Source organism: Dermacentor silvarum, chromosome 6 (assembly GCF_013339745.2).
Source record: "Dermacentor silvarum isolate Dsil-2018 chromosome 6, BIME_Dsil_1.4, whole genome shotgun sequence".
Classification (NCBI taxonomy): domain Eukaryota; kingdom Metazoa; phylum Arthropoda; class Arachnida; order Ixodida; family Ixodidae; genus Dermacentor; species Dermacentor silvarum.
In genome coordinates this window covers 20,072,130-20,090,898 of record NC_051159.1, presented here as the reverse complement: position 1 = coordinate 20,090,898, position 18,769 = coordinate 20,072,130, and the positions used below count along the sequence as shown (strand labels likewise).

The 18,769-nt window shown below is 45.5% G+C and overlaps 1 protein-coding gene across 1 annotated transcript in view; it reads right to left on the bottom strand.

Annotated features, from left to right (window-relative positions):
* The window catches only part of LOC119455318 (collagen alpha-1(I) chain), a 694,093-nt gene that overhangs the window by 214,195 nt on the left and 461,129 nt on the right, over positions 1-18,769 (bottom strand). Inside the window, exon 23 of the mRNA XM_037716715.2 lies at positions 6,244-6,351. Within this exon, the coding sequence (XP_037572643.2) occupies positions 6,244-6,351 (108 nt within the window). The remainder of the gene's footprint in view (positions 1-6,243; positions 6,352-18,769) is intronic.

Genomic DNA, 18,769 nt, shown 5'->3' with positions numbered 1-18,769 from the left:
AATCTTGATTGACGAAGTCAGTATCCTTGTCAAAACCTTGTCTCCAGTGACATCCGTTGTTCGACCGCTATTGATTGGTGCAATTAGCATCATTCCACAAGCTGTGTGAAGGTGGCGTATAGAAATCACTGAAGTATAGGACTTGCATAATCATTGCATGCAAACTTTTGCGCGTGTACAGCAACCGTTCATTGCCACATTGTCGTCGTAATCTAACATCACTTTACATGGACTAAGGACTGCACGAAAAGTTCATGATGTTAGCCATTGAAAAAAGGAAGAGAGTGTAGCAGCACCATTCTCCCGCTCCCTTCACTAAAGAGGACACAGTTGACCTCGTATACGAGCCGGACTGCCGTACGACAAGGCACAATTGTCTTGCAATTTTTGTGCAACCCTTTTTTACACTTTGTCGAAATGGTGTTCGACGGTCAGACGAAACGAAGGATCATTATTAAATTTCTTCTGAACTTGGGCAAAAATGGTGCAGAAATTCAATTGTCGGAATTAACAGCGTCCGAGTTGGCCCTTGGTTACGGGATGAACCTGAGAACCCCAAGTGCAGTGCAAGGCCAAGATCTATTCCTCGTGCAAAGATGAAAACATTGATCGTGTACGTTTTCATGTATTCAGTGAACACCGAATTACTGTCAGAATGGTATCAGAAGCATTTGGTTTCGTAAAGTTGTCTCTTCACTGGATTGGCGACTAAAAATTTCAGAATGAAAAAAAATAGCTAAGCCTAGTTAGCGCTGAAACGTGTTATACCTGATAAAAGATTTAGCGAAAAGAATGTTACACTGATTGCAAAACTATAGTGATGAAGTTTGCCAGAGGGTCCCCCAACGGCCAGGAAACGTGGTGATACAAATGCGACATTGACCTGAAGTCAAAAACCAAGGAGGATAAACGGAAGTTAAGGCAAGGCTGAAAAAAGGGATAACACCAACGCAACAATCAGTAATGCTAATTATTTCTTTGGCTGCCTCTAATCGTGTGCCGCGAATTTCTACCTGAAGGTAAAACTATCACTCCAGTAGTAGGGCATATTGTTGGGTAAGTCGTTTCATAGATTCTGCAAAATGTTTAAAGTGCGCGAAGAAGACGGGACCAGAACAGAAACATAGACGCACACACAAAGCGCAGCTAGCTTCGCGTGTGCGTCTGTTTCCGCTCCCGCGCAGTTTTCGCGCAGTCATTTTGAAATATCAATCCAGCTTTCGTCGAGGAGGTCCTGAAGCATCAGAAAACTTGTGCGCGCCGTTATAATGTCTCTTCGAGATATCTGCAGTCATCATTAGCCTATATTTATGTACACTGCAGGACGAAGGCCTCTTCCTGCGATCTCCAATTACCCCTGTCTCGTGCTAGCTGAACCCAATTTGCACCTGCAAATTTCATTACTTCATGCCCCCCCCCCCCCCTCCCCTAGTTTTCTGCCGTCTTCGACTGCGCTTCCCTTCTCTAGGTATCATTTCTGTAACTCTAATTGTCCACCGGTTACCCATCCTACGAATTACATGGCCTGCCCAGATCCATTTTTTAATCTTAATGTCAATTAGAATTTCGCCTATCCCCGTTAGCTCTCTCATCGACACCGCTCTATTCCTGTCTCTTAACGTTAGGCTTAACATATTTCGTTCCATTGCTCTTTGTGCGCTCCTTAACTTGTTCTCAAGCTTCCTTGTTAACCTCCAAGCGTCTACCCCATATGTTAGCACCGGTAGAATGCAATGATTGTACACTTTTCTTTTGAACGACAGTGGAAAGCAAACAGTCAGGATTTGGCGATGCCTGCCGGATGCACTCCAACCCAATTTTATTCTTCTGTAAGTTTCCTTCTCATGATCAAGGTCCCCTGATATTAATTGACCTTGATAAATATACTGATATACAGGCTATACAGGCTGACTGGCGCTCCAGAATTCTTGTTTCCTTGCCAGGCTGTCGAAAACTATCTTAGTCTTCTGCATATTAATCTTCAACCACACTCTTACACTTGATCGCTTAAGGTCCTCCATCCTATGTTGTAATTCGTCCCCATTGTTGCTGAATATGACAGTGTTATCTGCAAACCGGAGATTGCTTAGATAGTCGCCGTTGATTGTCACTCCTAAGGCTTTCCAGTCTGAGAGTTTGAATACTTCTTCTAAGTATGCAGTGAATAGCTTTGAAGAGATTGTGTCTCCTTGCCTGATCGCTTTCTTGATAGGTAACTTTCTACTTTTCTTGTGGAGAACCAAGGTAGCTCTGCAATCTTTACAGATATTTCCCAAGATATTCTCGTATGCCTACTGTAATCCTTGATTACACATTGCCTCTGTGACTGCTGGTATCTCTACAGAATCAAATGCCTTTTCATAATCTATGAAAGCAGTATAGAGAAGTTTGTCGTACTACGCAAATTACTCTATCACCTATGACACGGATATGGTCCATTGTAGAATATCCCTTCCTGAAGCCAGCGTGTTCTCTTAGTTGATTGAAGTCAAGTGTTACCCTGATTCTATTTGAAACTATCTTGGTGAATATTTTATACAGTACTGAAAGCAAGCTGATGGACCTATAATTTGTCAGTTCTCTAACATCTCCATTCTTATGGATTAGTATAACGTTGGCATTCTTTCAGTCCTCTGGTGCACTTGAAGACATGAGGCTTTGCGTGTAAAGGGCCGCAAGCTTTTCAAGCATGATATCTCCTCCGTTTGTTAATAACTATACTGTTATTCTGCGCTCTGTAATAATATCGCATGAATTTTTGGCACGCAATTTTATCACTGTGCGGGAATGCCCTTCTCCTCGCCGGATTTAGCCCTCTTGGCGCCTTTTTTTGTTCGCTAACTGCAACGATACGTCCCAGGTGAAGTTTCCGCGATGTAACGAGAATTGAAAAAGAAACGACATCGCTACTGAAGCGTTTTACAAGAGACCACATCCAAGCATTGCTTCCAGCACTGAATAGGTCGAACCAGTCCATGGCGGCTAAAGGTGAATATTTTGAAGGTCATCTCACTGATGTACTTCAAATTTGTAAAGCGATTTTTTTAAACGCACCCTACGGTGTTTTGGAACAGACCTGATATTCTCGTTCTCGCGTTATAAAGGTTTCTTTTTTTGTGATCCCTTCCTCTAGAGAGCCTTGACCTGAAGGCCACACAATAAGCAAGGTGGCACACTCTCGTGTCTATAACGCACCCCTTTACACCCATAAAGAAGAGTGTTCAGGTGAACTGCCATTTGAACGAGAGATATTTTGGTGTTGCACCCTTTTTTCTCAATGACTGTTTTGCCAAAATACACACTACGTTTTATTTTAACAGCCATACAATTTATTCTAGCATTACCATCGCTTTTCGGATGTCCGCCGAATGGCGAAGTTTTTTTCGGATACATTGGTTATGAGTGACGAAAAAAAAAAAGCCACACCACCTGTATTCGAACTTTCGACCGCCAGATACTCAGTCGAAGGTGATACCTCTCCACCACTCTGCCGACACAACCACAAGGATAATACAGCGCCTTAAGAGGACAGTAGTGCCTCTAGCTTCACTGATAGGCTGACGCCACGCTCTTCGGCGATTCACTTTATCTACGAAACAGCACGAAGGTGACACTGTGTAGCGAATCTAGCAATAAGATGTTAAAAGCAGAAAAGAGAGAAGAGGACGAAGTAGTTGTGGCTTGGCACATTACGATCGGGGCGCACCACCTCCACAATAAGTGCTGTATAGGTATAAGAATGCTCCGTATGCACCTGCGAATGTTTATTCCAACCGATACTGCAAGGAACAGCGAAAGACTTACTGCGCTTGATATTTCGTCCGCTGCGGTGCTACACCAAAAACAACCAGCATGAAAAGAACTATGACTGCCCGACGCACTATGATTATCTGACGATTGGCAACTGATGAATAAAACAAGACCGAATTGAAACAACGTAAACAAAGCCAGTGGTAAAAAGCAAAATGAAGGGTAGGAAATCGTGTGTATTGCCCCTTAACCACTGGAGTGCCAGGTACACGGGCGAACACCAGTACGTGCGCGAACAGACTTGGCGCAAATCACTGAGAAAAGGACGTTTGCGCCTTCTTATTTGCTTGAAATGGTGACGCCCCCGCGCACCCTTATATTCTCAAAGAGTATGTTTCGCACAAAACACAGTTTTAGGACCATAAAATGAATGAAGGGGTGCACTAATAGTGTTCTGCTAACAAATGCACCCATTTTAAACCATTTCAGACAAAGTAACGGTGCAGCAATACTGTTTCAACATACAATACACCCTCCAGGGAGTAATTTTTCTGAGTATGCAGATACAAGCACTTCTGTCTGTCCTTCGTGTTTCAACGCTCTAAGAGTACAGGGCTAGTTGGTTTGATACAGGAACTGTGCGCAGGTCCTTCAAATTCGTCCATGTACTCGTCACACTAGCGCTATGGCCCCATGTAACCAGCGCTCTATTTTCTCACTGATGAAAACTTTCAATTTGAATTATTAGGAGCCTCTGATTGGCGTATGAGAAAATTAACAAGCCTCTTACACCATATTATAGAAGGCTTGGTCATTGCTGGAAGAATTTATTTCAGAAGACTTACTTATTCGAGAAGTCGGCCTGTCGTATTCAACGCTTTCGTCATTGGGGAAATAGAGCGCTGGGACATAAAGAAATAAGTTTACGCACAAGGACTTGTACCTGTCTTCACCCGGCCACTTTCCCAACGAATGAACACGAAATAGATAAAATGCCCATAATATTTTAACATTTTTCTCCGCTTCTTTTATAATGCGCATTTAGCAATTGTAGGCGCTAATTATGCGACGCTGATGGAGAAAAAACCAAACACCACTGCAAGTTGTTGAGGTGCTCATACAGCTTGCTACAGCTTTTGTAAATGAGCAACATTTATACGTAGAAGCCCATCACAAAGCCATGGCTAGCCACCCGGTTGTAGCGTTTCGTCTTCACTAACTATAAGGGTGTCATTGCGAAGCCGCAGTGATAAAAGTTCTGGGTGAACTTTGTTTTTTATTTGTGCCGGTATAGGGAGTTAAATAATTACTAGGGGTCCCTTATGCTACAACTAAGACGACATCAAGGAGCAAGCCCGAGCGCCGCAAACTTAATGACACGACGACAACTTTTTACGCTCTGTGAAATTTCTTTTGACATTTTATTTATTTCCTTTATTTACACTACGCTCATCACTATGAATCCACATTTTGCGAAGTCATTTTTGCAAGTCATCCTTATTTCAGCCAACTATGACCGTGGCTCAGCACTTTTTTTTGCTGAGCCATATTCACTCCGAAGTCATATTCTGCAAAGTCATTTTTGCAAGTCATCCTTTTTTCACCAAACTTGGACCAAGACTGAGCCTTCTTTTTTGATGAGTGATTCTCATTTGGACCCTCAAATCTCACCTATATATTTTTACAAGTCACTACCCCACTCCATAACCCCTTGATTCACTCTTAACTCACACTTAATTTACTCTTGATTCACCCTGTCACTGCTTCGTTCACCTTCATTCACTCTATCATCTCGGTTTTACTTGAATCGCACTTGCTTTGCTCTATTACTCCAAATTTCTAATGTTCATTCCTCTTGATTCACCTTCATTCACTCTCTCACTGTCATTTACTGTTCATTACCTTAGCTCAGTCTATCTCATCATTACCTTTCGTTTGACTTCTACCACCCAACTAATATTCTTTATTTCCCCATCAATTCACTCTAAACTCACCTCATTCACCTGTCTATACACCCACTATCACTTATAAGTATCTATAAGTTTATTTTCCAGGTTCAACAGGAGGATTTTCTGGCAAAAAGCTGCCTGCGCAGCTTGACTGTGTCCAGAAAACCCCTACAAGCAGTAGCACAGGAGTGGTACAGGAAATCTTCAACAAAGTTCAGTTCCCTTGCTTCGTCATTCTTCCACCCTTAATCGCGGTTTTGTCCGTATTATCGCCTCTTATCCTAAGACGACCATTTCGTGTCGACGACGCAGTTTTGAAACGGCCATGAAACATATAAAGCGACATGAGACATATAAAGCTTTCACCTCAATGATTGGCTTGTATTGGCACTGTATTAGTTCTCACTACTCACGAGCACGTGACTTAGATAGACTTTAGATAGAGTTATTGTCAACATTTCATAAAGACAACGTGAACAACAGCCGAGACTAGCCAAAACGCTTTTGGCGAAGTCTCTTGAATGGATGAACAGCTGTCACTCACTGTGGAGCCCTTGGGTCCCTGTGGGCCCTGAGAACCCCTGTCTCCTTGGGATCCCTTGGGGCCAGCTAGCCCATCAGCTCCCGGAAGGCCGCGTAGCCCTGGAGGACCCTGCGCAAGCACACACCGGACATGTATTTCACCAGTGCTCAATCACGTAACCGTAATTAAACAATCTACATATTACACTCTACATTCCAAATGAATCCAGTGCATTAACATCTAATAATAATAACAATAATAATAACTTTTATTTTTTGCCATCAACGTGATGGGGGAGGTAAGGGAAAAAAAGCTGAAACAGACAGCTTGACGAGTTCCCGCCTCCCCCCCCCCCCCCAAAGAAAAAGAAAACACATTCCATAAAGGCAGACAGTTCAGCTATCGACGAGAAGTGATAACACATTTCTGATTGTACAAAAAAAAAATACCTATCACTACAAGCATCTTTGTGGCATATGAACATACACATTCCCAAACGAGTGAACATGCAACTGTAATAGTTGCTTTATATATACATGTCACTGCTGGAAGACATGTAAACACCCACACACACAACAACGGCTCACTAACATATACATAAGGGTTTGTTGCGAACATTCATCACTGAAAAAAAAAAGAAGTTCAGCAAACACGTGAAAGACAAACAGAAATCTCTGATATGCATCCCAATTTACACAAACGATAGATAATGTTCGGGGAAATACTCCTAAAGAAGAAAAAAAAAACAATTTTAAATGCTGTTTTGATGTACTTTCTAGCTGCATACCGTGTCTGTGACAAAGATTCAATAATTCTGGCAGTTTTATTTCCATCATTTGTTGTCCATAGGTGGTTCTACACGTCTCTACGTTCCAAATTTCCCTACTACGTGTATCATATAAAGGGTTTTTCTTTGACAAAGAAGCTAAAGCTGAGAGAAAGTTTATGTTTTCTTTTACATCGTTTATATATGTTAAACACAGGCGATATGGATACATCTGAGTAATTTTCATAATTTTCAACTTTTCAAACAAAGGCAGAGATGGGTGATCTCGAGGAACACCGAGAACATGTCGCAACATTCTTTTATGAACTGTAAGAATTTTCCGTAAATTTGTAACTGTGGTAGTTCCCCAAACTAAATGTGCATAACTAATATGAGAGTGAAATAATGTATTGTAAAGAATAACCTTGACCTGCACAGGCAGCAACTCTTTATTAATGCACGTAACTCCTACGACACTTGAAATCTTAGAAACAACATGTCCCACGTGGTCATCCCATGTTAAGTTCTCATTGAACACAACGCCAAGAGTTTTGAATACAGGGAGTATTTCTACTTTTGAGTCGCCTAACAAAAGATCTGTATTTATAAAAACGCTCTTATTTCTCGGACGGAAAAGTATGGCTTTTGTCTTGGCCGTGTTTATTTTTAATGCATTGGCACTTGACCACTCATGCAAACGCGATAGCGAGCTATTTGCTTCAGAAATTAAATCATTCGGACATGCAGCTGAGAGAAGCATAGGTGTGTCATCGGCATAAATGATATGTTTAATGTTCGGATTAAGACATATAATGTCATTGAAATAGATATTAAATAAAAGTGGTCCAAGGATACTTCCCTGAGGTACTCCTGATGTTATTGTTCTTTTGTCTGAAGAAAAACCATTGAGATAGACATATTGCTGTCGATTTTCTAAATAAGATATTGATAGTCGTAGTGCATCACCACGGATTCCATATGCATCTAATTTTTTGAGTAAGATCGAATGGTTAAGTAAATCAAACGCTTTTGTGAAGTCTACAAAAACGCCCAGGGCTACTTCTTTTTTTTTCAAAGGCGTTTAAAATAAATTCTTTCTGCACCAGCAAAGCCTGTTCCGTCGACCTGTGTTTACGGAAGGCAAACTGTGACCGGGAGGTCTTTGAGGAGACAGCCCGCTTATACCTATACTTTGTCAGCCTATTTTTACTTTCTTTTTTCTTGGCTTTGTATGGACGTTCACTGCCACTCACACCTCACCAATGGGGTGAGGTGTGAGTGGCAGTGTACGTACGCCAGCCACCACTTGTCCACGCAGTGGGCAGAGCGCCCACTGCGTGGACATGTGTGGACACTGCGTGGACATGTGTGGACACTGCGTGATGTGCATGTGCGCATATTGTGCGCACATGCACATCACGGGCGCACGCACGTGTGCGGAAGTGTAGCATAAGTCATCATTCTCCTAGGCCCCCCGCCAAACGCAAGTGCGTTATTGAACTTAATTGAATTTCTTAAAGCAAATCCTTCTTCGTGCTAAAACCAGTTCTGATTATGAGGCACGCCGTAGTGGACAGCTCCGGATTAATTTTGACCACCTAGGGTGCTTTAACGCACACTACAACTCAAGCACACGGTCGTTTTTTCATTTCGCCTCCGTCGAAATGCGGCCGCTACGGCCGGGATTCGATCCCGCGATCTCGTGCTCAGCAGCGCAACGCCTTAGCTGACTGAACCACCGCGGCGGTTCCCCAAAGTAAATTGCATGAGAAAATACGTAGAGTACAACTTACACACAAGCTCCAGACATGATAGCTTCGGATTGTATTTCGAATATACGAGAATAGCGGCATCGTCACGTAATGATATCGTCTCGTCTGATGTGTTCATGTTAACCCGTGTGCGCGTGGCATCTTGCTTGGTAATTTAGTTAGAGAATGCTTGCAATGTTATACGTCCAATGAGGTCATCATCACATAATGACGTTATGTGATGACGCCATCACGTCAAACGTGATGTCACGCGATGCTGCCTTCATCAAGTGATGATACCACCTGATGACATCATGTGATGCCTCTTGGAGAACCAGCACACTGTGTGCTTCACGCTTCTTTTGAGAGCGTCTGCTCTGCCCTTTTCTTTTACAGCTTAAGCTGCTATGGGCTCTGTCTAATGGCTGTTCTGGTTCGCGATGGTGTCAGCCGCCCCCGCCGTTGGACGACCTCAGCCTCCGCCAATAAGGTGGCGCCATCTAGGTAAGGCGCCTGCAAGCGCAGCGTGCGCAGGCGCTGACGACGAGATGCGGTTAAGACGAGGCGCGCAATCAACGCGATTCCGATGTGAGGTGTGCGCCACGTATTCTGGATACCTCTTCGGTACACGTTATGGCGTCTCTTCGGAAGGTACGAACCGCTGCTGAAGATTCGAATCGTAGGGCTATATGTATACGTGCGCGGCTACAACCAGGCATCATCGGGCTCAGCAGATTGCTGTGCAGAGAGCATTACAAGCCGCAGCACGCCGTCGACGCCAGGTGGACAGTTCAGATCGTTCTCGTCAAAACGAGGCGAAGAGACTTTGTCGTGAAGACTCTGGTGTGCGTGGTGCCGAAATTGGAGCTACTCTTGAGCCGCTCCACCAGTTTACGCTGTGACTGCGTTGCGTGTGCCGCGCAGGCATGTGACTTTTTCGTCACGGAGTCACCGAAGCGCTCTTTGATTTGCGAAACAAATCTTTCCCATGTTGTCAATGTGTCCTCGTTGTTATTGGACCACAGTATCCGTAAGAAAGAGCACAAAGTTAGAAAGCTGAGAAGCTCTATTCCACCTGTTGTAGGCGCTCACCCATTTGTAATAGATGAGCAATTCTTCGACGTCTTCAAACGGTTTTCGGGCGAAGGGACGTGCATCTCTTAGTGGTCAGACGAAAATGGCAGGGGCTGGGACAGGCCTTTGCTCTTCCGCGTCGCAGGGCATCTCTAACTATCCCTAAAAATCAGTTTGAGATCTGAAAAAAAAACGTGGGCAGCATGCACTAGTGGTGCAAGGCTGGAGTTAACAGAGGAGCCGGTGATGGACCTAGCTTCTTCCAGGTTTTACTAGGCTTCGCTAAGTTTTGCTAGGAAGTACTAAGTGCTGCTAGGTACCGTATTCCTAATCGGCTTGCCGCCGACGCGCAGATTCTCGCTTGGCCGCGCGACGCGCTTCAAGATGAGCGGCTTCTTCTTCCGGGGTCCGGATCTTCTTTGGTCGTCCCATGTCAAGGCTACATGTACTCACCACCGAGTCAACGAGAGTTCTGCCTCTGTCACGGCGGCTTCGAGCTTTATCTCCCCGGTGCCGTCATGGCCAAGCTGCCCCTTCACACTTGCCAGGACGTGGCTGGTCCAAACTTGCCGGGCCGCCGCCAGAGGCAGCTGCTGCAGTTACGGACACCGCGCACGTTCGGCGCGAACGCGGGGAAACCGGTAAACGGGGACGGCGTCGGCAGCAGCTCTGCGCGTTGCCTCGTTGGCGCTGCTACAATTTCTCTCTTTCTCTCACTCTCATTTTCTCTTTCGCTCTCCTTCCCTCTCCTTAACGTCCCATGGCAAGACAACATGTGCATGGCACGGAGAGGAGGCGAAGCACACGCTGCTCCGCGAGGTGGTTGCTAGGCAACGCGCGGTGATGTCATCGTTCAGCGAGGTTTTTTGTACACGCGTTAGGGACCGACGGTCAGTTTAAACAGTTCCGCTTTTAAAACCAGATCGAGTGTGCGTGGTCAATGTGGTCGTTTATTTTAATGGAACAGCGAAGTTGTGGTATAACAATCATAAGGCCCAACTTGGCAGCTGGGATACTTTTAAGCAAAATCTCCGTGTCCTGCTGCCTTCAGTAGAAAGACTTCGAGGACATTAAAATACTTGCTCTAAGTTGCCGCTGAGTGGTCCTTCGAGTTTTGCACTGCAGGTAATGTACTCTAGCGATACGTGCTGCCCCAGCCAGCAAGCAGACCGAGGAAACAGCAGCGGCCGTCCGTACCTGCTCCGTCGAGGCGTGCTGGTGACGTGACGTCGCGGCGATGCCCTCTCCGCTCACGCAACACCTGGCACGCTATCACCACAGCACGTGTTCCGTTTCGCCTGCTCTGCTCCGTCAAGGTGCGCTTGTGACGTGGCCTTGCCGCCAACGGGAATTTAGTTGCCGTTTCGCTGCTACAGACGCCGCCTCCTTTTACGCTCAATGCGCCATTTGATGATTCGCATCAAAAATCTCTGTGACGAAACAGCTGTCAACCCCAGCCCAAACGTCCAGGGAGTCAGACCTCTCGTACATATAGGATATGCTGGCGCTGTAACGTGTTGCTGACAGCAACATGCCATAGTTTGACAAGGTTGAGCATTTCCTGAAAGGGATATCGGACGACGCATTCACTCTGCTCATGTGCAGAAAATGTGCTAACGTTGATGCCATGATAGAGGAGTGCCAGCGTTTCGAGCAGGCCAAGAGCCGCCGTCTTGAACAACCATTGGGCCGGCTTGCCTACACCGCGGCGACGTCTTCGTGTGAAGAGCGCCCACCATCTCACTTTCCACCACCTTCGGCCAAATGGACGATGATTGTCCGTCATGAAATCAAAGTGATGGTTCCAGCTAGCCTTTTTAGCAACTCCAACGCCGGCGAACGCTTGACTGTACATGTGCAAGGTGTGAACTGTGAACTTCTCTCTTCCTTCTCCTCTTTCAATCCCTTCTCCCCCTTCCCCAGTGCAGGGTAGCCTACCGGGCTCAGCCTGGTTAACCTCCCTGCCTTTCCCTTATGACTTCTTTCTCTCCAACGCCGGCGACTCGAAACACGCCAGCATTTTCAATCGTCGAAGCGATCCTGCGAAACAAACTCACAAATCTCGGGATTCACGCTGCTTGCGCCGTGATCAGTCATATACACGTCCGCTTCTGTGGCCTCGACATTGTTCCTTCGTTTTCAACGGTTCACTCCGTTATCTCGGAACCACGCTGATTGGAGAACTGAAGACGATCTGCCTGTCTTCTTTAATTGCCATAGTGTCGGTCACGTCACTCGTTACTGTAACAACCACTGGTCGTTCCCGCAACGCACTGCATGCTCGCCGCCCTTTTGAACCACTATATGCGACACACCCATATAGTCTTGACACTGCCACGAAATGGCCCAGCCGCTCACCCTCACCGACAGGTCATCAGTCGCGTTCGCAACCTTTCCACCGTCCATGTAATTTATAGTTCGTTCAGAACAGTGAGAAACATAGCGTAACATTACCATATACTGATTTCGATTGCCACAGAGCCCTTTCTAAAAAAATGTTTTACGAGGGTGTACTTAATCCGACAATAGACACAAGAAGAACAACCCAGACAACAGACACGTGTGTGTGGTCTGCGTTCTTCTGTGTGTGTCCGGTGTCTGATGCGCTACGCCTTTTGCCTACATCATGTTATGCCAACAAGCCCAACGTGCAACTTTAGTATTTGATCCACATGCATTTAACTTCGCGCACAATACCGTTCCTGTTGTTTTTGCTAAATTTGACCTTGCTGGCATGTCTAGTTAAATATCGCGAAGCTCATAAAACACCCTGATAAGGTTCCCAAGCACTTGCATACCTAATTTATTGCAAAGCCTCCATTTACCCTACACTCTGCGGAAATCGCCTGCACATCACCCATTACATATTAGCCCGATTTTCGGCAAATATAAATAAGGTGTTAGGATTGCTGCTCGGCTAGTTGCTACATCTTATTCCGTAGTGTTGCGCTCTTTACTGTCCTGATCCTTTTATTTTATTGCGATAGCCATTATAATGACACTCAAAGAGGATTTCTGCCGTCGCCGTCGCCGTTAGGTTCCGTGTGACGTCAACGGCGATGAAATCGTCGCCGCGCGCCGCACGCTGTATGTGCAAGTGAAAGGGTGCGAGGGACGCGTGCTTTCACGGGGAGCGAACGCACGGCGGAGAACAAACTCGCGTTCTGCGCTGTGCTCCCTGAAGGGCTGCTGAATTAAGCGTCTCTTTCCTCCTTTACAATAACCATATATATATATATATAGAGAGAGAGAGAGAGCAAACGCGACTTCTTCCGTCGCGCGAAAGGCCGTGGGGGGACGGGAAGGAGGGTGGGAAAGAGGGAGGGGAGGCGACGTTTAGCTGCGGCACCAAATGCGTATTTATATAAAAACGTTGCGACGCGAGAAGGTGGTAAAGACTTCCGACGCTGCTCGACGAGTTTCCCGTTCTGATCTCGTCGAAAACCTCCCAGCCGCCCTCAGAGGCACTGGCAACAGTCACCAACGCCGCGCGCGTTTGGTGCGAACGCGGGACGTTGGTGACTGTCGGCGACGGCATCGACAACAGTTTTGAGCGTTGCTGGTGCTGCTGCATGTCCAAGTTTATACAGCTGATAAAACTACTATAGCTCCGTATAGCTACTATAACTACGTATAGCTCCCTACTAAGTTGCTATCGCAATTGATGCTTCGCCTTTCAGGTGAAACTGCGACATTTTTTAAAGAGCGAAGCTGTTTAATTCACCCGTAAATTGGGGTGCGTAGCCGTGGTAGCCATGGCAACCCAGAAGAGGAGGTGGAAGAGACCGCGTGCGCGGTCTCTACCTCGACAGCCTTGCCGACCCCTGCCTCTCTTCTCTCCGCGGCGCGCTTAGCCAGGAGAAAAAAAAAGTCGAAAGCTTACACCTGTCCACGCAAAGCTCAACACACAGTGCAGCTGGCCGATTGATATCGAGCGACTAGCCTCCAACGCGTTCGGCGTCGGCAACCATTAGCGTTCTTGGCACTGCGCCAACCTCGGTTAGCCTACCTGCGTTTGTGGCATTCCAGGAACGCTGTCGCTCGTAGGCGCCGACGCGTTCAACGCTAGTCACGCCAAATGTCGCCAACGCCTTCGGCGTCGCCAAGCGACAGCGTTCTTGGCACTGTACCAAACTTGGTTAGCCTGCCTGCGTTTGTGGCATGCCAGGAACGCTGTCGCTCGTAGGCGCCCACGCGTCCAGCGCTAGTCACGCGAAATGTCGCAAAAAGGAAGGTACCTCCGCAAATGATCGCTCGAGAATCAACCTTCAACCTTCCTAGATACGTAGTTAGGTTGAACCAAGCTAAGACCTAGCAGCAACCAAGTTCATAACTAGCAGTAGCAGAGCTTAACAGTAGCATAACTAGCAGTAGCAGAGCTTAGGCACAGCTTCGCTGTGCCTAAGCTCTGCGCGACCGAGTGCAAAGTTGCCTGCTTTCTTTTTTTTTTTTTTTTCGTCCTTGCTTGCGTCTTAACACTACGGAATAAATAAGGCGCCTTGTCTTGTTTACCGAAGACACGGGAAAGTCGAAGCATAGAGAAAGAAATTCAACAAGAGGGGACACTCGGCAAAAACTGGCAACAGGAAACACGTCGCCATACGTCACGCTATACTTTTGACACCGAACGTTAGCTGCCGCGAGCATCGAAAAAAAAGAAAATTAAGTTAACAGGCATTGATTTATTTTTAAAATTCTTTGCCGCGAAAATTAAAACGTTTTGCGTATAAATGAACTTAAGCTTTGCGACTTATTTTCCTTGCCTTACCTAGCCACAGGTCGATGACGCGCCAGTTACAAGCGTCATCCGCACTCCCCCGAAGCCAGCGAGGATGGCTGCGCGCGCGTTTGAGCGCTCGCGCGCGGCGACCCGTCTGTCTCATTCTTTTTTTCTTTTTCAAATGTAACCTGGTTTATTGGGCTCTCGGCGTATTCTTGCGTTCCTTCTGCACTGGGACAAGACACCACTGCACTATTGGACTACGGCAAGGTGAGAAATCTTGTTTCACAGTCTACGACGCAATTAGGCTTACGGCACGGGACCGAGACTTAAGACGCAGTTAGCGAAAAATAGCTCAGCCATCCTGGCGCAGTTAATTTGAGTAAATGAATCGTGCTGAGACATGTTTCCGACGCTTCCTAGGGGACTATTGTAACTTATTTCGGTTTTCGAGCCACACTGGCCGCACAGGGCGCCGTGTCGCAGTTAGCGAGAACTCAGCCGTGGTGTGTAGTCTAGTGCATCTTGCTAGGAGAAGTTTGTGCCGCTTTCTCTGGCGCCAGACATTACTGAAAAGTAATTTCGTTACTTTCTGGGGTACTTTTGAGGCACGCTGGCCGCACAGCGCGCTGTGACGCAGTTAGCGATAAGCAGCTCGGCCGTGGTGATAAAGTTATTTTGGCGTGTAATGAATCTTAGAGGGACAAGTCTGTGAAGTTTTTTGTGGCTCCGCAACATATACCTTCTTTCGGTACTCACGCCTGTTGAAAACGCGATGGGCGATTGCCAAGAGTGATAACATGGGGTGTGCTGCTGGCGCCGGCAGAACGCGCGAAAGATAACGCGGACGAACATATCAGAAACTTGTAATTCGAAAATTACGTCTTCTAAAGGACTGAAAAAAGGCATTGCACCCACGCATTTGTCTTGAGTGCCTGTTGCGTCCGTCTCTGTGTATGTCGCGTACCGTCGCGTCGCCCGAGGCCAAGTTTTGGAAACGCGAAGTCGCTCGTGTATTTGTGCTGCCTAAGTGCAGGAAATAATGCCCGGAAATTGGGGAACGCTTGGAAATCGGATGTTTTCATATATGTTTGGGATGAGTCGGGTATTTTCTACGCCATGTATGTAAAAGCGAATTGCTTTTGTTTGTAATGCCGCCCATTCACCGCTTTCGCACGTTTCGCCTCGCAGTATTCCTATGTCTAAATACCAAAATGACTCATGCTTGTAACATGCTGTTACGTGCTTGCAAATGTAACATGCTTGTAATTTACTTTTTTTCAGCTGGTACCGTACGGTGGAGCTTCATACAGGAACTACTGCCTTACCTGCTGGTGTCGCAACGTTGGATGAACGCACAAAAAGCGCGGAACGAGCTTTTATATAGAGCAAAATAAATATTTCCTCATTGCACAAAAGGTCTTGCGTCCACTTTGTGAAATTGCACGTGGCACAGATTCGATGGGACTTTACGAGATCGTTCGCAATCATTTTTACTAAATAATAAACCGATTCTGCACGGAGAGCAAAAAAAAAAAAAAAGGAAAGGGGGGGGGGGCGCAGCCGGCGTGCTAGCTTGCGTTCAAAATACGCGCGCCCAAAACCGAAACCGGAAGTGATGCAAGTGATCGACACCGACCGCTTGGCACGCTGCAGTCAATTCGGCCGCTGGGCCCTATGGGAGTGTCCCCTCTTGTTGAATTCCTTTCTCTATGGTCGAAGTATGAACGCCTTATGACACATCAAAAGAGACAAAAGCTGGAGGTGACCCTAATGTTTCATATAGGTGTCTGGTGGCGGCACTCGCACCTTGGCATTGGTGTGCCCTGGTGTATTCCTTGGGTTAATTTTGTGTTTTCCTTGCGTTAACTTCGTGTTATTAAAATGCTGGTGAATGCTGGTGAATTCTTGGTGTAAACGATGTAAGCTACACTACACTGCACTACACTAGGCCCGGCGTCCTCGTCGTCTACTTCCATGGCGAACGGAACGGGTGGGAAACCACGACGCACATGGAGCCAAACCTTCCTGATGCGGTGAGCTTTGGTGTTCGGCAGTTAGACTTTCCTTATTTGTTTGTATTATTCCTGTCATTAAATTATCTCCATTTCTAACTAAACTTATGCTCTGATTTCATAACTATCATCATCGTTAAGTAAAACCGTCGATTTCGTGCAATTTTTATTTTCAATGATTTATATTGAATTTAGAAACATTATTTGAATTAGCACAAACTTCAAGTCGCTGCTTAAGGAACAAAGAGCGTCACTCGCTGCTCGTGAAATTTAAAAAAAAACGCAGAAAAACGACAGTTGACTACTTATTTTGAACACCTCTATTTGAACTAGGAACGTGAAAGTTTTGTCCCGAATTACATTAACATAACACTTATTCTCGCTGAATTTGAAGTTGCTTTCTCGTTGTTACTATAGTACTGAGAAAAATTGTGAAAAAAATCAGTGTGGCAGTACAGTTAGACGCTTGAAAAAGTAACTTTCAAGGAAGGCCTTAATTGACCTACACAGATTCAACATATACATTTTGCAACACGCAACTTGCTGCCTACTCTAACAAAATATGAACACCGTGCCTAGCATCGTTCACTGAGGAGACGGGAGAAAAGAAACTGCGCACCACGTATTAGGTAGGAAATTTCGAACAAGACAAGTCTTGAGTAATTATTATGAAAGGACATAATATTACTTGAAACCCCCTGTATAGTGGTTTCTATAAATATGAAATATCTGCCATATTCGGACAGGAAAGTGGCGTAATGTTTTGACCGTTTGATATAACTACATGGGCTTAACAATATTCCTATAACCCCTCCCTAATTGCCACATAAGCTTAAAAGTTTCCCTGTTTATTGCCGTTTACAATCGCCATAATTTCCCTACATATAAGGCTTCTAAGTTGCATATTTTTTTTCTGAGAGCTGTAAGAACTCGCATATATCGTTCTTGAGCAGTTCTAGCCGCATTGTCTTCGTTTCTTCTCGTGTCCGTGTTTTTCTAAATTACCATTGCATGATGACAGACCAACAAGCCCACATCGCCACCCTCGTCGTTGTAAAATAAATGAAAGGAGAAGTGTTTTGTGATATCCAGACGGTAGTGCGGTAGCCCGCTAGGGCTCATTGCTAGAGCGGGCTTCCTGAGAACGCAATGCTACAGGAAATGTGTGATTAGCGCTGTTTGTGATCCACGAGAATAGTGCGTATAGCAAGGGACGAATATAGAAGAGCGATACGCGTTCATACAGACATGCATGCTCGTCGCAAATTTTATACGCGGTTATCAGATCATACCGAGTAACGATTTTGGCCGAGTTTCTACTCTGGTTATGAATGTTTGTATGTAGTGCATGGAAATTGCACAGACGCTATAGAGGAATTATTATGCATGCAACAGTACCTACCGAAAAGCAAATGAAGCCCTTGCGCTTTAATTACAGACAAGTGACATAAATGGTCGCGGACATATTTAGGGCGTGTAGGTTGGAAACGTTTGGACTCTCTTGGTTGGCCGCTGGGGTCCTCGGTGCACAATGAATTTGTGTACAACTGCGAAGCTTCCTTTTCATGCTTGATATAAATTATTTCTGACGGATCGTTGCTACTCCCCGTCCATCAAGGTACTTTGACTATTTGCACAACTTATATCCCTCACTTTGTGAAGTTTACTGAACACCTATTAAGCAGCTTAGATTATGGAGCGCCTTGTGCCTTTTTCGCTTTGTTCTCGTTCTCAAGAAATATTGCATACCTTATGTACTCGGTCGTAACCACCGACCTCTAGCACACTTTGTTGTGCCTCGAAGGCAAACGAGCTTCTAGAAACGTGTTATAAGGTACGTCATAAGCGTTTTTGTTTCTGCCAAAGTGTCAGAAGAACAATTTACTTGCAAAAATACAATAAAAACAGGACATGAAATCTGCTTTGAGTCGTTTCTTATTATTATATTATTCTAATCTACCGAACGTTACATCCTTCTATCTGTATAACAATGAATGTTTCCCAGACTCTCGATATTGCAATTTCCTGTACATTTAGCTTCTTTCCTCTCTGTCTTCAACAATTGGGCTAAACGATTATGTGGCTGCGCTAAACAGTTGTGGTGAGCCACAGGGCGCTTACCAGGCTGCTGAGGAGATACGAAACTAAATACATGGCGAAAATAAATAACTTGTTGAGATATTATACAAAGCAGAAATTGTGAAAAAAATGACACACTGCT